Source organism: Abrus precatorius, unplaced genomic scaffold, assembly GCF_003935025.1.
Source record: "Abrus precatorius isolate BTA unplaced genomic scaffold, Abrus_2018 Scaffold4, whole genome shotgun sequence".
Taxonomy (NCBI): Eukaryota; Viridiplantae; Streptophyta; class Magnoliopsida; order Fabales; family Fabaceae; genus Abrus; species Abrus precatorius.
The window spans coordinates 18,698,124-18,719,688 of record NW_020874384.1 but is presented as its reverse complement, the minus strand read 5'-3'; the positions used below and the strand labels follow the sequence as shown (position 1 = coordinate 18,719,688).

At 30.4% G+C, this 21,565-nt stretch overlaps 3 protein-coding genes across 4 annotated transcripts; 1 reads left to right on the top strand and 2 right to left on the bottom strand.

Annotated features, from left to right (window-relative positions):
- Positions 1 to 3,104: 3,104 nt before the first annotated feature.
- On the bottom strand, positions 3,105 to 3,669 carry LOC113865980 (LOB domain-containing protein 38-like). The gene is made up of 2 exons (XM_027500826.1): positions 3,482 to 3,669; positions 3,105 to 3,390 (listed from the first exon to the last, which is right to left on the bottom strand). The coding sequence occupies exons 1-2, from the start codon at positions 3,666 to 3,668 to the stop codon at positions 3,116 to 3,118; spliced, it is 462 nt and encodes a 153-aa protein (XP_027356627.1). The 5' UTR covers position 3,669; the 3' UTR covers positions 3,105 to 3,115.
- A 5,573-nt stretch (positions 3,670 to 9,242) lies between these two features.
- LOC113864821 (zinc finger protein ZAT10-like) lies at positions 9,243 to 11,395 on the bottom strand. Its single transcript, XM_027498964.1, has one exon. The coding sequence runs from the start codon at positions 11,263 to 11,265 to the stop codon at positions 10,555 to 10,557; it is 711 nt and encodes a 236-aa protein (XP_027354765.1). The 5' UTR covers positions 11,266 to 11,395; the 3' UTR covers positions 9,243 to 10,554.
- Positions 11,396 to 16,628: 5,233 nt separating this feature from the next.
- LOC113864787 (adenine phosphoribosyltransferase 1-like) lies at positions 16,629 to 20,531 on the top strand. Of its 2 annotated transcripts, none has more exons than XM_027498898.1 (7): positions 16,629 to 16,938; positions 17,015 to 17,131; positions 17,213 to 17,323; positions 18,005 to 18,097; positions 18,329 to 18,478; positions 18,992 to 19,050; positions 20,004 to 20,397. In XM_027498898.1, the coding sequence occupies exons 1-7, from the start codon at positions 16,764 to 16,766 to the stop codon at positions 20,055 to 20,057; spliced, it is 759 nt and encodes a 252-aa protein (XP_027354699.1). In that variant the 5' UTR covers positions 16,629 to 16,763; the 3' UTR covers positions 20,058 to 20,397. The 2 variants fall into 2 exon arrangements, with proteins under 2 accessions (XP_027354699.1, XP_027354700.1); XM_027498899.1 differs by having other exon boundaries at positions 16,631 to 16,938; positions 17,018 to 17,131; positions 20,004 to 20,531.
- Positions 20,532 to 21,565: the final 1,034 nt, after the last annotated feature.

Genomic DNA, 21,565 nt, shown 5'->3' with positions numbered 1-21,565 from the left:
CAAGTGGGTGCTCCATTTTTAATTTTGTTTACCTTACGTCATTCTGACGGGCTTATTTGTTTGGGCTTATATCCGAAACAAAACCTTTCGTTAGCAGCTCAATGCAAAGTGCAATTAGCTTATATCGGTCTAGCCCCTAAACAAAAGTTTTAAAAAAGCCTAATAAGTGTCTTAAAGGAATTATTGATATGACCTTCAGATATTAATTATATTTTAAAAATTATTAGCATATATATATATATGGAGTATGATATGGAAAATAATATTTTTTAAAAATACTTTTATTTAGGAATAAAAACTCAAATTTATAATATAAGAGTTTAATGTTTTTAAGATTTAAATTTTTTACATTATATGGTAAAGTTTGTATAAAGTTGTAGCAGTTCATTTGTTAAAGTGATTTACCACTGCTAGTTAAGAAATGTAATAATATATAAATATTTTATTGGTCGAAATAAGATATTAATATTATTTAGTAATTTTTTATAAAACTTATGGTTGAAAAGTCTAATTGTTAGTTTGTGGATTTTTATTAAATAAATTAGTTTTATAAAATTTTGTATAAATATAAAATAATAAATATTTTATTATATTATTTTTATTTTAACAAGTAATATACTTTTAAAATATAAATAAATATAAAATTTAAATAATGTATTTATAAATATTTAAATTATAAAAAAATTATCATACATAATCATGAAGATAACATAAGATATTTTAACTGTTAATTAATTAATCTTGCATCTCATAACAAAAATTATTAAGTAATATAAATGTTTAAGTTTAACATGTGATCTTATTGAGTTTTAACTTTTTATTAATTATCTTGATTTTATATTTGTTACAATCTCAAATTTTATCAGACGAAAAACCGTTGCTTTGGTATTGAATATGAGTTACCAGGTAAAAAAATCTTCCTTCCTTATTCATTTTTGTGAGCATTTCCTTCGACAAGACTTGGAAGAATATTAAAAATGTAAACAAAAGGAAGGAAACCATTTCTTAGAGCATCTCTTATCTCAATCACCGATGCCTTAATATTAAGTTGAGTTTCACTATTGGAGTATCATGAAGTCACAATTACTTATAAGCGATCTTAGTTTATAAAAGCAACCGGTTTTTTTCATAAGAGTTCTATTATTTGTACAAACAGTATTTTTCTTTTTCAAATTCAGCAATTTTAATTATTGATAATGTCAATTGAGAGAATGAAACACAATTCATTTTTGTAAGACTGTGTTAGAAAAAAATCAAAATAAAGTGCTGCAAATATATTGGGAATAGAAACATATTTAAAATTTTAAAAATATTGATTTTAAAATGTTAATGTAAGGAGTTAATTCCTTCATTCAGCTAAGCTTAACATGTTATTAACTTTTGGTGCCGGCAAACTTTACTGTAATGCTAATCGATACTCAATGAATCTTAATTTTCAAATGAAATGACATTTTTGTTCATTTTATTCTTGACTTTTTTTCTTCCAAAAAGATTATATCCCACAGCATATTTATTATTTTGTCTCCATATATATGAATACGACGATTGATGAATCAAAACCCTCCGATGCTTGACACGTAGACACCGGGGCGTGATTAATTTGCGGTGGTGGATTTGATGAGTAATTTAGGAATCCACAATGACAAGACATGTTGCGACACGCGGCGAAGCGACTCAATTGGGTATTCGTTTCATTACGTTCAAAGTTTTGTATCAGAATTAAGAAAATAATTAACATATTAATTTTACAAAATAACGATAAAAATAAAATTATTAAAGCATAAAAATAAACCAAAAAACCATTCTTCTTAAAGATCGAGTATTGTTTTGCAACTAAAATAGAATGAATCTCTTTATATTTTAAAACTTATTTTTGGAATGTGTATATACAATAATAAAAATAAATAAATCTTAATAGTTTAAATATGGAAAGTATTTTCTTTACATTGTTTTTTCTTTGCATTTCATGTCAAAGTAAGACTATGGTGTATGGTGGCTTTTGGCGTGGAACCCATTTCTAGTGGAGGAAATCCATGTTTGACGTGCACCGCACCATCGTCGTTTTTATCACGTGGATTTGCTCTGCAAAATCCTAAGAAAAAATAGCTATCTCCCATCTCTTTTTGACCTCCTTTCGTGTCGATTCCTCAATTTTTCTGACACACATGCGGCGTAACGTTAAAGTAATGCACCAACCATCACCCCAAAGTGGGTTAAAGTATCTCACCCCGACTCTATATTTGGACCCAAAAAATTCATATGGCTCTCAAGCGTCATATAAGTTAAATCCAATTTTACGACCTCTAATCAAAATTTGAGCTAATCTTACGACTTTTAAAACGTTTTTCTGGTTGGAAAACTAAAACGGTACGGTTCATGGAAGACAAAACATTAGTTTATGAGTGGAATATTGGACACAACTCGCCTAATCCCAGTTTATGGAAACAGAATCAATACCCACATGGCAGGCACCGGTGCAGGTGTTTCGCTTGTATTTGACGACCCTAGTTTATGCAAAATCTAATGAATAATTAAAACTCTAATTTAATTATGTGAACCACTGAAGTTTGATTTAGCATATGATTCCGTACATTATTAATTTTATTTTCTTATATACATCTATCGTAAAATTATATTCTCAAACCTTAACGGTACCAAACAAAAAAACATTTCCAATAAAACTCAGCTGTTGCACAAACCTCGTGTGATGTAGTTGCACGGTCCAGACTATGCCCTCGCACGTCGTCACATTGCTACAGAAGATAACACAAACCGACAATTACACTTCCCTAATTACCTCCTCCTTTCGCGTGTTTCAAATTACATTTGAGTTCCGGAAGAAGCGAAATTACGAAAAAGAATAGAAATTATGATAACACAAAATTAAACAAGAACGATGAATCATTAAAATTGAGCCAAAATTTTACCAAAACTCATTTCCGTACATACAATTTCGAAAGGTAGCTCCTTTCTTTCTAATGTCTTTTTAGCATAATTCCACTTAGAGTTGGAGAACCCAATCTCCGTCTCGATCGATCCCTGAGGGTCTAAGCTCTAACATTACATTATACACTTGTATTTAATTATAATATAAAATGCAGTCTTAATTAATTAATCACACGAAAAGATTCAAAAGCTTTTTCTCATTGTCGCTAATGATATCATCGCTGCCTCTCTTTGAACTTGTGCTGTTGTAGCAACACTCTTGATCCGATTCGCCGAAGATCGGGGCCGCAAACTCCGGTAACGGCCGGATAACGCCTCCGGAGAGCACGGTGTCGACGGCAGCCTGGCACACGTGCCAGTTACCGCTCCATAGAAGTCCAACAGCACCGTTGACGGGATTAACTGTTCGTCCGCACGCTTCAAACAGTAGAGACTGAAACAGCGCTGTTGAAGAAACATTAACAAATAATGTTATGCCAGAAGAAAAAAAAAAGTAACTAATGGAATGACACGAAGAAATAACGATGGAACGAACCGGTTCTCTTGTTAAAGGGAACGGAGGAAATGAAAGACATAAGGTCGGTGCGTCCGAAGAACTTAGCGAGGAAGAGAGTTGCATGGGCTTGTGCTTGAGGGGATTGGATCCACTGCAGGCATGACCTCAGGATGCACCTTTCGCTGCACCCTTTGCGGAGGACTCTGCAACCGTTGCAGCTCATCATCATCTCCTCTCTCTCTCTCTCTCTCTCTCTCTCTCTCTCAAGATGAAAAAGTAAGTTCCAAATATTTTAACAATCTTTCGAGGGTTAGGGATGGCACTTACGTACGGAATTTATGGCTGTTTTGTAAAACAGAATTATAAGTTTCGCCCTTATTAGGGCGTGGAATCTGCCAGAGAACTGATAACAAGTTAAAAAGAAGAAGAAAAAGAATGCTTCTTTAAATGTTTTGTCTTACAAGTATTAGTTTGAGCAGTATATGTTAATTTTTTAAATATTGTGCGTTGAGAAAGTTAACTAAAAAAATATTTCATATAAAAGATAGATTTGTGATTTTAAAATAATTGAAAATTTGAACATTAAAAGAATATTTTTGATAAAGCTGTTGAGTCATGACGAATGTTAATAGCTGTTTTATTTTATTTATGTTTTAGTCTTTATACTTCTATTTGCAATATATAATAAATTTCTTTAATTTCAATATTTTATTCTCATAATTTTTTAATGAATTTTGTTTAGTTTAACCATCTAAAAATATTATATTTTTATTGAAAAAATACATTCATTATATTAAATTTATAAAAGTGTAACAAGTATTTTTAATAGAATATTACATATTATTAGCTTATTAAAATGAGTCCTTTAAGTTAATATTTTTATTTTCTAATTATTAAAGTCTCTTACTCTAAAATTTATCTAATAATCAATACAAATATAATAAATATATGACATAATATTAATTTATATAAATTAAAAATAAAAAATATATAAATGGTTAACATTATAATAAAAAAGCTACTAAAACTGATATCACACGTGACTTAAAGGGTGAAAATTAAAATATAATAGAATCATGTTATTTTCTAAAATTTTCAAAGGATTTTTATGAAATTCAATATTCTTAAATTTTATTTAATAATTAATAATAGAATAACTGAGATTTGATCCGTCATTAATTTATATTTATTTATTAATATATACAAATTAATTATATGTCATTAGTGTTTGCAACTGAGAAAGTTAAACTAATAATGAGCATGATGAATGTAATTATTTGAGTTTTCGTGATTTTAAAATTGACAATTAATTAAAATGGATATAGAAGGAACGCCCTTGGATAATTGCAGTCCAGTGGTTATGTAATTCTAAAATGAATGTTCAAAGAATGAGCGATGTATTAAAGGGGCGTGGAAACTTTTCAGCACACATTAATGGATAATATGCTCTCTCACTCTGGCCTTTTCTATTTCTTCATTGTTATGGTTTATTACACTACTATTCAACACTGTGCATTACTTGTATAAAATTAAAACCACATAGCAAGGATATGTTTGATTTCTCTTTTAAAAAGAGTTTTTAATTTTTTTTCTAAATATAGTATAAAATTACTTGTATAAAATTAAAACCACATAGCCTAAGGATATGTTTGATTTCTCTTTTAAAAAGAGTTTTTAATTTTTTTTCTAAATATAGTATGAAATTTATACTATATTTAGAAAAAAAATTAAAAACTCTTTTAAAAATAGAAAACAAACATACCCTAACTTTATGTTAATTTGATGATTCAATCAGAAGTATACTGGTGGCTGACAACAATTAACAATGTCTCAACTTGATTTCGTCTTTTATCCCGTGTGTTCCGTTAAAGCCAATACTGATTAAGTAATCGTTTTCTTACTGATGAATTCCTGTTTTCTTATTTTCATTCTTCTCACACTATTTTATTACATTTTTTTTCCTTCTAATTCTATAGTTACATTTTATTCCCAGGAAAATTACATTGCAAGGTCTGATTGACTGTTGATTTAAGCGACTTATGTATTTGTTTCACAAATTATTAATGCGCTTTTTTTATGGAATCATAGCTGCTGCTTTTTAGTCTACAAAATGCAACCATTCGTTTGGTCTTTCATTACTATAGTGGCCATGTATGGCAATCAGAATCACTCAAAATTGAGTCCCAACAATTTCACCACAAGAAGACCAACCTTCATCTGAATTGAGTTGAAACAAGATGGATCTCTCGTGAAACAACAACTGAATGTTGCTGTCCAGGATGTAAATAAATGTCCTTTATTTCATAAATAATCTAAAGATGTCTCCAAGGCTAGACTGTACAACTTTCACACATAATTCTCAAGCAATTGAAATTCAGAATTCTGAAAAAGATCTAGCTAGACTCTAATCATGAGGCATTCAATACACATAACCCCGTCTTGTTTTCCCAACTTGCAACATTCAATGTGCTAAAGTCAGAGCCATGCAACTTCAAATTTCGTTTAATCAATTGAAAGTGGGTTTCTCATACCAATCTCTCAAGTTAACAAGTACTTTCTTCCCCTCTTTGCGCTTAATTTTTAATGCTTAAGGTGATAAGCATTGTTATGTTACTATTTTTCGTTTCATATAATTTGTTATTTTTTTCTAACAAGATAAAATACCAGAAGATGATGTTGTTCGGCCTTTCAGCTGAGATAAAAGTATTTGTTGATACTTTGAATACATGATTGACTCTAGAAAATTGTTTCGCCAATGAATGAATATGAAGCCAAGACGAAAGCATTGAGGTGAGAACTTGAAGTTTTGGAAGTCTTAAGAGATGTTGATTCTCAAAAAATTCAAATTATGGAACACTTGATGCGTTAAAATATTTTTTGTTCACATCAGTTCTAAAAATATATTACAGGAAGCTAAGCAAAGGGCTTCATTCCTGTCGCAGTGGAAAGTGAAGGGTAACAAGCCAAGAAAGGAGCAAGAAGTGGCTCGAAAACAGGTTGACTTCTGTTGTTAATCTCTTAGTCTACCGTCTATCTTTGTTTTTTGCAGTTACTATGCTTTGCTATTTTGCCATTGGTTACCAATATCATTTGTTGTTTCAAGTTCCTTATTTTGAATCTGCATAGAAGCCAATGTCAAAAGTTGTCGAAGGAAGTGGAAGATTCATAAACAGGAACTACAACGACCATCTCTAACCATCGCAGAAAGGTGACTTACAAATGGGGACCTGAAAGGATAATATAAGCTACTAACTCTTTTGATTGTACTCAAGTGTTTTAACAAAATTTAGTTTGCTTACCTAAAAAAGGATACTGGGTATTTGCCTTATCTCCTAAAATCTATAGCTTGAGCACGTTACTCCCCCCAATTGTCTCCCGTCTAATGAAGATTATGCGTCTTTTCTTTGATTTGTGAGGGTTTCAGATCCCTTTGCTTTTTTTTTCCTTCGATTTGTCACGGATATTGTGTATAAAGGGTTGTTTGGATCAATTAGCACAATTAACCATCTCGAAAATTTTATTTACAGATTATATGGAGCAAGTTTTGCAAGGATTATCACTTTCCATCTGTCCAGTTAATTTAATCAAAGACCTCTTTTCTTTTTGGTTAATAACAAAAATTATAGAAATCCGAAGTTCATGTCACTGGGTTGGCGTGCTGCCATTCTGTCATCCAATCCTTAGCGTAATTATAATCTTTTTAAATTTTTTAAGTGATGATGTGATTAAAAAAATTAACACGTAATAATTTTTAATTAATCGCATTATTATGAAGAATATATATATATATATATATATATATATATATATATATATATATAATTTTTCGTCTTTTTTCTAAATCTAATTTTGGATATGTCCGTGTCCGAATGAGTGCCACGTGTTTGGTGATGGCTGCAGCTGAGACCACATGAATGCAAACAAACTACGTTTCACGTCGCAACATCAATGTAATATTTAAGAGTAAGGGGTTGCACTTGCTAATGCTATGTCACTGAAAAAAAACCACACGTTTTTTTCTTCTTCTGATTGTGTAAAATTACTCTACGATGCTGAAAGGAGCACAGTCGGTACTCATTGGCTTTCACTTTTTTTCGTCATTTTCTTGGCAGGAAAAGTTAACCACCGATTACCATGCACGTGTTAGTCTAAATAATAAGAAATTTGATTTAAGGTTTCAGAGTCTAATCTTGTCAACAATAAAACGTAAACATTGAAAATGTTTTACTTTTTGAAATAAATTTATTTAGCTTAATTCATACATCTTCAAAATATCGTTCATAATGGAAGATGTCTTTATAAAGTGCTGAAGCAAAACAAATTGCTGAAGGAGGGCTTTTATTTTCTTGTTCCTCTCTCAATGAAACTTTCTTAGGATCATACTGTCATTTAATTATCAGTTATCATTATTATACAATTTGATTCCACCTTTAATCCATTTGCTCTGCTTAATTCTGATAAATTAAATCGTGCTAACATTAATTATCAATAATCAGATAAAGCACAAGGTGTCGGAGGGATTACAAGATAAGAATTGACTGTTCACTGAATCGACCCTGATTATATATGTTTGTTCCAGAAGACAAGGAACGATGTTCATTGTGTGATCTGATGCAACAATGGATGAGGTCAACACATATCTGACAGGATTCGTGAATTTCCAGTGTTGTATGTCCAATATCATTAAATGTTAAAAAAAATCCTATACAGAAGAATCATTAGATGACATACATACCTTAATCAGTTTACATATATTTAAAATTTTAAACATCTGTATACAATCAAGCATTAATTATTTTTATTTGTTAGAGAAATATACATTAATTTTATAACTGTTATATCTGTCTATAAATTTTCACATCATTGTAGAGTAGCTTCTAATTAAAGCATCAAGGCGCCGCCTTAGGAAGTGAGAAAAACAAAATTGGAAGAACGTGGACCCGCAAGAAGATTGTGCAAAGACATTCATGGCAGTTGAAAAGTTAGACGAATCTCTCCCATTGCAACAAACGAGTTTTCAGCCGAATTCATTAGGCTTGCAATCTTCCATAGTCTCTGGTTCTTATCCATCCAACCCAGCACATGGCCTCAACATCAGGGATAAGACTTAGGTTAGATATTTTATATATTATCATTATTAAATAATCACGTCCCAATTTGAGTAACATCTTGCCCTGTTGCCAAGTCCAAAAATCATCAAAGTTAGCATTGGTTCAGTATATTATTATACAGTATAATGTGATTTAATTAATATATAACATTGAACCAATTAATATATAACATTGGTTCAATGTTATATATGAAACAAATATGAGAAATTAAGGATCAGTGATAGATTGGATTATTCTAAGCTAAAATTACAATTAAAAAAAAAGTTAACGCAGACAATTTACATATATTTTTTAAAATGAAACACTGGAAAATGTTTACATTATTTGATAATATACGCTTTTGACATTATTAGAGTAACTTCATATATATATATATATATATTAAAAAAAAGTCCACATGTAATATTCTATAACATTATGAGTTGCATGGCTTTATCGAATATCTTCAAATGAATTGTCAATTAAAATTAGTTGGCTATAACAATACTGACCAAGATTTTGAATTTAATATTAGTCATCTTACATTAACAAGTAGATAGCCATATTTAAATATCTTACCCACATTTTGAGTGCGAACCTTGTTTGAATATTTTATTCTTATCTAAACTTATTATTAAATAAATTTTATTAATAATTAAATCTTAACTTTAATATTGGGATATAAGAAATCTGCACAATCATTCAATAATGTAGTAGAATACATATTATTCAATGAAACTGAGAGCTCAAATATCGAATCCAATAAATTATACGATAGTACATCACTAAGTGACAATAAAACTTATTTGTTAACAACGAACTTAACATGTTATCATATATAAATTTTACTATATATTGAATTCATGATAAACAAATGATCATTCGAGAAGTATATAAAAACTGTCTTAACGCTCGTGTGAAACCGCATTTAGAAAACATGCAAATAACGCGTTATGCACGAGTTAGTTGATTGCCAAAGGGAAAACATTCCAGATTCCCAGTATGAACACTAATTTAACGTGGACGTTTTTTTCCGCTAACACGGAAAGGGAGAAGGTACATAGAGTTGATACTTGAAAGTTGAAAGCCTACAAGGAATATGGTTCATTTAATGCGAATCTTCGACACCACCAGAATTGAGTATAAAATTGGGCACCTCCTTAACCAACTAAAAGACGCCTTCTCTTTTAGTATTTACCAATTCTAAGGTTGGATACCGCGTGTGACTGTGGCATAGCAATTGCGAGAGCGAAAAGGAAGACTAAGATAAGTATGGTAAATAATTGACACTTACAATACAATGAACCCAATTGCCTTTTTCTAGCTAAATCTTACACCTGTTAAAGGCAGCTTAAACTCATTTATGCTCATGCGTATGTAAAGCGTATCAGACCAAAACTCTGGCCTTGAGCCATCTGAATTAGGACCATTAAATAACGTGTCACAACAACCAGAATGCTATAAAATTAAAATAGTTGGCATTCTTGAATCTAACAATTCAAAACAACAACAATAACAACAACGTGAGGATAAGTAATTCCACGTGTCCTTATCATCACAGCGAGTAGATGGCCAAATCCGAAACTTTCGTTCTTATCCTCACACCAAACGCGAAACATCCGGCGTGTTCCTCCCATGTCATCCACCCAGGCCCAGCTACTCAATCACTGTTCAATATTCATTCCCAATCTTAATCATCAAAGTTTTTATTAAAAAATGTTTATTTTTAGTAGAAAGGGGGACCGTGGCTGTTTTTTTGTGTGACCTGTAGCAACAGTAAAAACCGTCACAGAAAGATATGCCACACCGATCACGCGGCTCTGCTATTTCATGATTGCGATTCTAGATAATTCCATTCCCATAACTAAATGAATTGAATTGAATTAAATTACCACTGTCAAAGTACAATATAAATTCTAAAACTAGCGAATAAGCTCCAACCACTATATATGTACAGCAACAAATTAATATCGAATAATTTAATTAAAAAAAGAAAGCTGAATTTTTTCTAGGAGATACTGATTAGTACTGAGGGATTTCAATCTTGGGTATGGTCAAATTAAGACGAGGCTTCTTCGATGGTAGAGGGCTTGAAACCTCGTCGTCTGCGAAGAACCTTGTTGAGAAATCTGGAAAAGCTGGGAGGTTCAGATCGAACTCACGGTGGTGGCTGTGGCTCCCTGTGTGGGTGGACCCCACTCCTTCCGAGGCAGTTACGGCGCTGCTGCCACCGCCACCGCCTTCGTAGTGGCAACGCTTGTGTCCTCCCAAGGCTTGTCCTGTGGGGAACGACTTGTGGCAGATCGAACACTCGTGGGACCTACCACCACCGTTCGACGCAGAACTGGTAGTCACGGCTGAGGAGGTCGAGTGATCCTCGGCGGCGCCGGCGAATTTCCGGTGACTGGCCTTGTGTCCACCCAGCGCTTGGTAAGAGGAGAAGGCTTTGTTGCACACAGAGCATTTGTAGCTGAGATTGGCTGCGGGTAGCGGCGCCGACTCGTTATCGGAGAGAGCAGGTTTGGCGGTGGAGACTCCGCCTGCGCCGCCGCGAGCGAGCATGATGAGACAGAGAGCTAAGTACTCTTCTTCAGTGCAGGGAGGGTCCATGCGGGGACGCTTAGAGCGCTTTCGCTTGGCCCACGGTGCTTCTAGGTAGCTGAGATTGGGTTCTTCAAAGGGAGTAAAGGAAGGTGTAGGTGTGGTGGGTGATTTGAGAGCTTCCAAAGCCATTTGTTGCGTGAAAGAGAAGAGAGAGTGTGTTTGTGTTTGTGTTTGTGTTTGGAGGTGAAGTGTGAGTGAAGGCTGGGGTGTGGTGGGTTTATATATACAGTGAAGGTGAACAATTGAGGGAAGTTGCGTGACAAGTGCTGAGAAAGTAGGCGCAGTGCCCAACTTATAATAGATTTATCTTTATTATTTAATTCAAATTAAAATAAAAAGATTAATGATGAAGACATAACACAGGTGGCAGAAAGAGTGGAGCACGTGTTTTAGTCATGAAAATTGTTTTCCAAAGTCGGTCAAATAAAGTGTTGTTAACTGCTACCATTTTTTATTTTTATTATTTTGTTTAGCAAGTAAGAAAAATAGAAGCGGTGAGTGATAGAAATCCAAGTACAAGTGAAGTAAGGAAGACGAGTTCTCTGATTCAAAAGTCAAAATCAGCAAAAAGTAAAATAATAAATTTTCTCTCTCTTATTTTTTGATGAAAAGGGTACGCGGTCCAAATTAGTACTCCACACCACAGCAGCCGAAGCCACCAACGACTCTTCTTAGTCAACATCTTAGGAGCCGACTTGGATAACTAAGTACTGTTTGGCAACTTTGAAAGTGAATCGTTCATGCATCATTCAGGGAATGAAAACTTAATTACAAATTAAGAAATAAAAAATAATTGCCACGCCCTTGGTTTGTTACATGGCTGAGGAATCAAAGGGCCAGATCACATGGGTGCTGTTACTACTATTTTCAGTCCTGCCTTCACTAGATCGAACAAGTGGATCACACTGTACCTGTTTTAGAAGGTTCCAGAATGTAGAGTTTTAATTGGCTATTGCTATCTTTTTTTCTAATGATTCGAGTGGCTGATGAACTGTTCCAACTGAGTTCAGATTATTCAGGGTAGCTGAGAGTTTTTCTTAGAGAGTTAAAAGTAAAAAATTAACTTTAAAATGTTTTAAAATAGAACTAAAAATTAATTTTATTTTATTTAAATCATCATGTTAATTTATATTTATGTTAAAAAAAACGTCATGTGAAATTAATGAAAGGGTGGAGGTGAAGGGAGTTCAATTTTAGAGATTTGACTTTTGACTCTCCTGGGTGTTAGTACAAGGGAGAAGATAGGGTATAACAAGTAACAACTATTGCATTTGAATACCTCTATTCAGACAAGAATCTAGAAGTTATTAGAACGAAAATTTAGAAAGCTACCCGAAGCATCCAAATGCACACGTGCGCTTCTCAAAATAATTTTCTATAGTTTCTAGATTGGCCCTACTCGTAGTCGTCGTACTAATTGTTATGGGTCAACAGAAACCCAAATTGGTTGACCGAATAAGAGATAAGACAACTAACATTCATGAACCGAAAAAGAGGACATTCAGCATTGTAATCTGCACTCTCACTTTTTTCTTAACTAATCTGTTATAAATTTGTGTACTACCAAAATTTATTATGTTTTATATTTAATTCAAGAAATATTGCATTAAGCCTTCGTTTTGAAAGTTTGCATTGTTTAGAAGCATAGTATAATTTTCAAAACATTTTTATTAATTATTGATTTGCAACTTTTAGTAAAACTTTTTGTATGTTAATATTTAAAATTACAGTTGTGGTTGCATTATAATTATTAAAATATTTTTTTAGAATGTACAATATTGTACAAGATAAAATTTAAATATAATAAATTATTATTATAAATTATAAATTAGATGTAATTTAATGTATTAATAATACTAAATACTATACAAATTTATCATATTTAATTTAAGCTGTTCTATATTTTATATAAAGTAATAATATTAAATACTACAATGATATTTCAGCCCTTTAATTTTTAATTTACATGTCATAAGGTGTTCTTAATACAACCTTTAAATTTTATTTAATATGATTTTATTATGTGAAAAAAATCATTAGAATTAATAATATAACTTTTAATCATCTGAAAAGGAAAATAATAAAATTACAAAAACTTTAAAATAAATTTATTAACAAATAATTTTTAATTGTTTTATTTTAATTTTATCAAATTATATTCTTATAATCTGTATACTCCATCTAGATATAAGACTTCATACATTTTATATATATATATATATATATATATATATATATATATATATATATAACTCGATAGATATTATTATTGTAAATAAAAGATGTATTCCGTTATTAACTACTACGTCTTTACAAATTACTTCATATCTAAAACTTCTAAAATCTTATCAAACTAAAATTTTTACACTTAAATCCTTTCTTCTTAAACTATTATTGTCATTTTTATTACTTGAATCGTTTGAAACAATTATCCACAACCTTAATATAAATAAAGAATAATAATAACTGTTAAAACGTTGAGCAAAAGAAAATAAAAAAAGAAAATTTTTATTTTAATACGTTATTAATGAAACTAACATTCATGTTGCTTCACATTTAGTCCTTTATTTATTATTTTATATAATTAATTTAAGAAAAAATATTTTATTCAGTGAAAAACTTAAGTGTGATGTATTAAATGTTTTATGTATTTTTAAATAAGTTTATAATTTACATAATGATAATTAACATTAAAGGTGAATATTATATTGAATTGATTAAAAATATTAAATAAATTATATTGAAAAGTACTGATTACTTAGAAAATAAAGTATTATTTTTTTATATGATGAAAATTTTTTATTAAAAAAAAATAATTTACTATTTAAAAATAATTAATTAATAAAACTACTTTCATTCATAGTTTATCACATCTATACTTTTATATTAGAATTGATTAAAATTGATGTGTGAATTATATTTTTCTATGATACAATAATTTTACTTTTTATCTACATGTTTATTAATTTTATTATAAATTTTAGAAATTAAGATTATTACTTAAATTTCCTTTATTACTTTGTGTATATTTCTATATTTTTGATAAAATTTTATTTTTAAAATTTATAATTACTTTTAAAAGTTTTACATCTCTTAAATTTATTAATATATATAATTTATTTAATTTTAATAGAAAATTTTATTTAATTTCATTAATTTATATATTTTTATGCATATTATTTGTAATTATAAAGTTAAGTCAAAATAGTTTATTTAAAAAATTATTATTTAAACTAATTTTATAATGTATATTTATAAAATTAATTTTTTTAATTATTGAATTGTATATTTATTTTAAAATAAAATTAGAGGGCATTGTATGGATCATTGAATTATTATATTAAAATTAATATTTTTTATCGACTACAGAATTTTTGTAGTATGTACTGAACTTAAATTCAATTCCATAAAGTAAAATAAAATAATTTTTTATTAACTCATCTACTTGTTCAATAAAGATTGATATTTATCTTGAACATTAAAGATCATGATCATATTTCATTACAGTAATTAGAAGAAGGAAAACAGACATATTCATGAATCCGGTGGCTTTGGGGGCATGCATCCGATCAGACATGGCACAAATGTCATACATGGAGGGCCCAGAATGATTATAATAAAAACTATTTAGTTGATTTAATCTTTAAAGATGTAGTTTTTATGCAAAGTTAAAATTTCTTAATTTTAAAATTAATTGAACTTAAAATATTTAAAGAATTAAAATTAAAAAGAGAAAAATTCAAATTATTATTGTTATTAAATATATATTGCAACTATCTATTTCTACTCATAGTATGAAACAATGGTACTTAAAATATATAATAATGGTTATCTAAGGGTTGACATGATTGTATTCAGTCAAATTAAATTAAATCAATATCTTTATATTATGACATATTTTTATTTAAGATACCAGTTAAAATGGGAAGATTTTAGTTAAGATGATGAACGAGTAATTTTAAACAATTTTACTGTCCTAAAAATCAAATACATATTCTTAACTAAAAAACAATAAAAAAAATATACTTAAAAATCATAAATAAAACTTCAAGAATTATTTATTTCTCGCTGTAACGATAGAAAATCTATATTAATTATAGTCACAATATATGTGAATGATACAACTTATAACAAATTAATTATCTCTATTAAAACAGTTTCTTGTTATTTATAACATAATAGATAAAAGAACTAAACATTATAAAAAAAATTTGAAATCTAAATGTAAAAACAGTTTTTAAATATTTTCATTTTACTCATAATTCAGAAAGTTTTGTTTTATTTTTCTACACCCCATCTCACTTCTTAAGATTGGGGTAAGATCCATAGGAAAAAAAAACCAAGTTTAAGCAAAATACTTGCGGACAAATAAAGAAAAATAAAAAAACAATGAAATAAAGGATGAGAATGAGAGTAAAGATTTAAAAATAAGATAAACTAGAGGAGATTAGAGAGAAAAAAAATGAAATTGTATGATAAAGATAAAAAAGAACAAAGTAGAGACAAAAATATAAATTATGATTAAATTATTTAGATTTTTTATACACATTATAAGTTAGGTTAGATATCATTGAGTTGGATTAACACTCACGTTTAAACTCAAAATTACTTAAATTTAAAACCAATCACACATGACCCATAAAAATCTACCTATTTATTTTTTTTAGTTATTTTAGACCTCCTAAATCTAGATAAGTTCAATTAATCTATCCAACTATATAGTTATCACACGCACGCGCGCATATATATATATATATATATATATATATATATATATATAAAATAAAAAAAAATGTTTCATTGCTTGTATATTCTTAATTAAAAAATACAGGCTTAAAAAAAACTAATTTTAAAAAATATCACAATCCTTTTATTTTAGTCCTTCAGTCCTTCTAAAAAGTTATTTAATTTGTATATTTAATATAAAAGCATGTACTATTAAAATAATTATAGAATATATATATAAAATACAAATATTAATACACAATATAATGTGTAATTTAATTATTAATAATTTAAATAATACAGCTTATAAAACATGTACCTCACCAACCCATTAAAGATTGGAGTGCGAAAGCGAAAAGTAAACAGAGAGTACGCAAGGCATGAACCACGAAAAAGGACACTCCTGCACGGACCATAACGCCCTTCCCATGACAATTTATTATTTTTAATAATGATGAAAAATGGAAAGCCAAGAAATAAAGGAAAACAAATCCTTAATATTGTTGAACTTAAGTAAATATTTTATCTGTGTAAAAATTACATAATTTAAAATTAGTTTTATAAAATATATTGTTAAAATGAATTTTTTATAAATTATTATTTTAATTTATCTGATATGTTCTATTAAAATATTGTCCATCCTTAATTTCCTATTAAAATAATAATTCATAAAAAAATCAAAATATTTTATAAAAATTAAGTTAAAATTGTGAATGTTTTTGGAGAGAAAGCATATTATTATCCGGTTGATTTGCCTTCCAATAAAAGCAGAATTTAAGAGCTGTCTGTCTCTCCAATTGCAACTTGCAAGCAACAGATCCTTTTTATTTCTCTATGTTTTAATTTAATTTAATTTTAATTTTAATTTTTGAGGATGTGTGAGAAAAAGTGAGGAGAAGAGAATGCAATCAAGTAGGCTTGTGTGTTCCTCCAATTCCTTGTTTGCTTCAGCCGTCACTGCTACTCTTCCCTCTCTCTCTCCGGCGCGTCTTAGATTTCCTCCGTTGATCGCTAATTTAAAGTCGTCGTCTTCGATCCGCTTTCAAACTCGTTCACCTCTTCGCGCCACTGCTTCGCGTAATTTCTTTCTTCAATAGCAACCATTCTTTCTTCCCTTTCTTGGAACATAATCACTCCTTTTTGTTTTCTTGAGCAGCTAGTGACTCCACGCACGTTTCTGAAATGGCTTCCAATAATGCTCAAGATCAAGACCCACGCTTAGCCAGAATCTCCTCTGCAATTCGAGTCATCCCTGACTTTCCTAAATCAGGTTTTTCCTTTCTTCTTTTTCTGATCCAGACACGTGACCTGGTTTTCGTCGTGCTTATATTGCTTTCTTTGTTTGTGTCAGGTATCATGTTTCAAGACATAACCACGCTGCTTCTTGATACGAAGGCTTTCAAAGACACCATTGACTTGTTTGTTGAGAGGTACAGAGATCAAAACATTTCTGTGGTCGCAGGTACTGTTTCTATCCATAGTTTCATGTTTAGTAGGTGTTATACCTGTTTCTGTCAGGGCAAGGGAAATCTGATGCAGAGTTCTACTCACGATCTTTTATTTACTGTGTCCTTTTCCCTTGTAGCCCCAACTTTTTATTGCAAATTTGGGTATAGTTGGAGTTAGAAAAATCTCATGTTAGTAACGAACGCGACAAAGTTATGTTTGGAGCTCTACTATAATTGTTTTTGTATCTTTCTCTCTTATAACATCACATTGTCATGTAACTTGATGACATGAGAGGATCCAAATTTGCGATTTAACTATTAGATGCGTAAGAGTTTCACCGTTATGTTGTTCAACTTTTGATATTATGACAATGAACGCCTCTTTTTTTCAATTAACGATTTTTAATTTGTGAGGAGTGAGGCAACATTGTTTTCTTGCCTATGGGCACGAGTGATAATTGTGACCTTCTCTTTTCAATGTAGTGATCTCTTCAACGACCAAATATCCACCGAGTTCCATACAGATTGCCACAGTGGCTTTTTCCTTAATTCCAAAATCAGAATATAGTAGAAGCAAAATTAAATACCGATCAGCCATCGAGTCACTAGAATTCTAGATGGTTTATTTTCTTGTACTTTTGCTCAAAATAAGCTGCTAATTTGTGTCTGATAGCTTCATTCATGACCCAATGCAGGCATTGAAGCAAGAGGCTTTATATTTGGCCCACCCATTGCATTAGCTATTGGAGCAAAATTTGTGCCCATGAGGAAACCCAATAAATTGCCAGGTATATGTTTTTCATTATTCTTTTTGACATAATTGTATATAACGTTATCAGAAATTCCTTCTTAGCATATAATTATGGTTTAAGATTTTTGAATCTCTGTATTGCATAAAGTCTTCTAATTCTAAGTTCTGTAGTAACTGCTTTTTTTCAGTTGTTGAATGCTCTTGTAATTTCAATGACGGGGAAGTTCTTTGATTTGTTTGAATGATTGTGTTTCAATTATCTTTACAGGGGAGGTTATCTCAGAAGAGTATTCTTTAGAGTATGGAACGGACAAAATGGAGATGCATGTAGGGGCTGTACAACCTGGAGAACGAGCCTTAGTCATAGATGATCTTATTGCCACTGGAGGAACATTATGTGCTGCAATTAAGCTACTAGGTAAACTTATCAACGTGAACTCTTCTAGGCTAACAATTGAAAACCCATTATGAATGTGAAAGCTATTTTTCTCCCTTTTTACAGCTGTGCATGAGTGGTCCAGCCTAGATATCATACTGTAGGAAGGAGGGTTTGTGTATCTTATATAGGAAAGAATTTGTAGTTTGTTTATGGATTAGAAAGATTTTATAAGTTGTGAAAATGATCAAAATGGCCTGGTCCTATTGAGCCACAAAAGAGATAATCCTAGCAGTGTTTTCAGCATTCTTGATTTTCTTTCTTCTTTCTATTTATTATTACATTCAGACTAATAATACATGCATGATGTATCATTAGTAGGGAGACAATTGGAAAGCTTGCTTCTGGGTAACTAATGAACCCATAGCACCTGTTTGATCTGCCACTATAACCATGTTTTCAAGTGGCTGTTTAATTTGGAAGCACGTTTTATAGTGTTTAATGATAACATCAGTATTTCAATACATTCTTAGTTGTTCTGTTACACTATTACAGAACGTGTTGGGGTGGATGTTGTGGAGTGCGCTTGTGTGATTGAGTTACCGGAGTTAAAGGTATGGCTTTTACATATGTTCTTCCTTACCTTGGCTAATTGTTTGGCTTAATTTGTTTCTTACACGTATGATACATGTCATAACTTTAAAAAATAATAAAATAAATAAACACTGTAATCTGGTGGCTATTATCTTCATAAGTTACAGTTTACATTGTAGGAACTCAAGCAACATTTTTGAACTAAAGAATGACGGTAGAAGTTGAATTACATTACATCTTTGAAAATTGTCTTTTGAGATGTGCAAAGTAACTTGTGCAATGAGCCAGTAGAGAATGACTTGGTCTGACTTTTCAAATTGAAGTACCTCCTGATAAGACTTGTCAAACTAACTGTATTTTACTAGTCTTATACTTCCAAACTGAAAATGCATCATGTCTACTCAATAAGATCTCATTAGTCCCTTGCATTCCATGATTCTGGGGTGAAAAGAAGCAATGATTGCAGAAATTATGTGGACTTCGGGGGGCCATCATTGGTCCTGCCTTGATCTAATATGTTTGATTTTAAAATGATGCTAGTGCAAATCTACCTGGTGGTTCGTCAAAAGTTATGTGACCACCTGAACTCTTCTTCTCTACTGATTATTGTCTACATGGTTTATTTAGTAATTCTGGTCCTGAAGTTGTCGCAGGCACTTATGATTCTCAGCATACTTCAATGTAGGAGTTTTTACTTTGCATTTAAAAGAAAGGACATAGCCTCCCGCATTCTTTTGTTCTGAATCGTACTGAAATAAGTATGCTTATAAATTTTAACTGGGTCTGACTCTTACTCTTAACTAAGTAAGCGTAACTACTTTTGGAAAGTGTTGTGCATTATATGACATTCCTTAGTGTATTCTCCTGAGTGCATTACGTGACAATTTTGAATACCAAATCTTAAAGAGTTGGGACTGAAAATTCATTGCTATAAAGTATAAACTAATTTTCCTTCTTCTGTTTTTTTTTTCAGGGGCGGGAAAGGCTGGGAGACAAGTCGCTATTCGTCTTAGTTAATGGAGCCTGATCTTTGTCCTTGTTATTGTTATAGTTATTGACAATTTGAGCCGGCACTTGTTAGGAGCTAATTGGTGACTGCTTACATTTCCTCTAAGATATAATTTGATGGGATTTGCTGCTGAAAGCTCGGGTGTTTGTGCGCTCAAGTCTGCTTAATTATTATTATTGTTATTTTCTTTTCAATTTCTGTGTTTTCCCTTTGATTTAAAGTCGTAATTTATATTATTTGATATAGTAAAGCACCAATAGAGAGCCCACACGGATCTCTGTGTAACATTACCCTATTTTGGTACTAAGGTTTCGAGGAGTTATGACTATAATAAAGGACTTGTTTGCCATTTGGCAACCGAAGAGCCTATGTTTAAGTTACTGAAATGACATGTAATGAGCACAATCACATGTAAGGTAAGTTGGGGTTTCAACCTTTGCTATTAGGTCGATGTATAACTATATTTTATGCAATGTATGCTCACATTTCCTTCAATTTTATATTTCCTTCAAGTTTTTGAAATCTACTGACATTTGAAATTTTCATTACGTAAATACTTGTATAGTTTTTATTCTTTTGAAGAGTAAATTACATTGTTCACTTCTCAGATATTCTTAAATTTTATTTTATTTTCTTGTTTTTAATATACATTCTTGCCCTGAGAGATGAATAAATATTGTAGTTGAATTATCTCAATGTAAATGAGGTTTTTAGAATTTTTTTTCGATGTAATTCTCATCATGATAGGCTGATAGCTATGACTACAATTAATTTTGACTTTAAAATATTTTAAATTGAATTTTAAAATTGACAACAAAAATGTTTGAAATTTTTTAGATCTTTAAAAATATTAAAATCAATAACAAAATGTTTAAAAATTAATTATTGCCGACACTAAATTTGTAGAAAAACAAAAATAAAATATTATTGGAAGGTGCATTCACTATTAAGAGTATATATTTTACAATAAAAAAATAGAGATTATAAATATAAGCATATAAAGTGGATATTGTTTGGTAAGAAGGCCTGGGGTTTTCAGAGGGATTTGAAACTTTTATAGACTAAAATGTATGATAATATGATTCACTAATTTGTGGGTTAACTCATTTTTTAAAGAAGGAAAATATAAGGGGCTATTAAGTTTTTTTTAATATATATATATATATATATATATATATATATAATTATTAAATTATCATCTTATTTTTTTTAAAAAAAATTGTAATGAAATGCTGAAAATAAGTGTAATATGATGAAACCTACCGCAGGGTAAATATGTTTTTATGATGTTTAAACTTGATCTTAGAAAAGAGTATAATCGAATTGGTTGGAAATTTCTAAAATGCACACTTTTTGGTTGTGTATGAAGAATCTGTTTCCTTTCATTTCTCAAAAGGTAGAAAGGGAAAATGGAGTCCTATTAAAATTTCTAAGAATGGGCCAGCTATTTTCATATTTTGGTTGTCGATTATCATACCTGTTGTTTGTCAAAGAAACATCTTTCTAAGTTTTAGTAGTTTCACAGG

Bases quoted from the DNA above. Each gene is read 5' to 3' on its own strand.
- LOC113865980 (XM_027500826.1), bottom strand. From the start codon at position 3,668: ATGATGAGCTGCAACGGTTGCAGAGTCCTCCGCAAAGGGTGCAGCGAA. The intron at 3,391-3,481 runs GTTCGTTCCATC...TTTCTTCAACAG, and splicing joins TCCCTTTAACAAGAGAACCG to CGCTGTTTCAGTCTCTACTG.
- LOC113864821 (XM_027498964.1), bottom strand. From the start codon at position 11,265: ATGGCTTTGGAAGCTCTCAAATCACCCACCACACCTACACCTTCCTTT.
- LOC113864787 (XM_027498898.1), top strand. From the start codon at position 16,764: ATGCAATCAAGTAGGCTTGTGTGTTCCTCCAATTCCTTGTTTGCTTCA. The intron at 17,132-17,212 runs GTTTTTCCTTTC...TGTTTGTGTCAG, and splicing joins CCCTGACTTTCCTAAATCAG to GTATCATGTTTCAAGACATA. The intron at 17,324-18,004 runs GTACTGTTTCTA...GACCCAATGCAG, and splicing joins AAACATTTCTGTGGTCGCAG to GCATTGAAGCAAGAGGCTTT.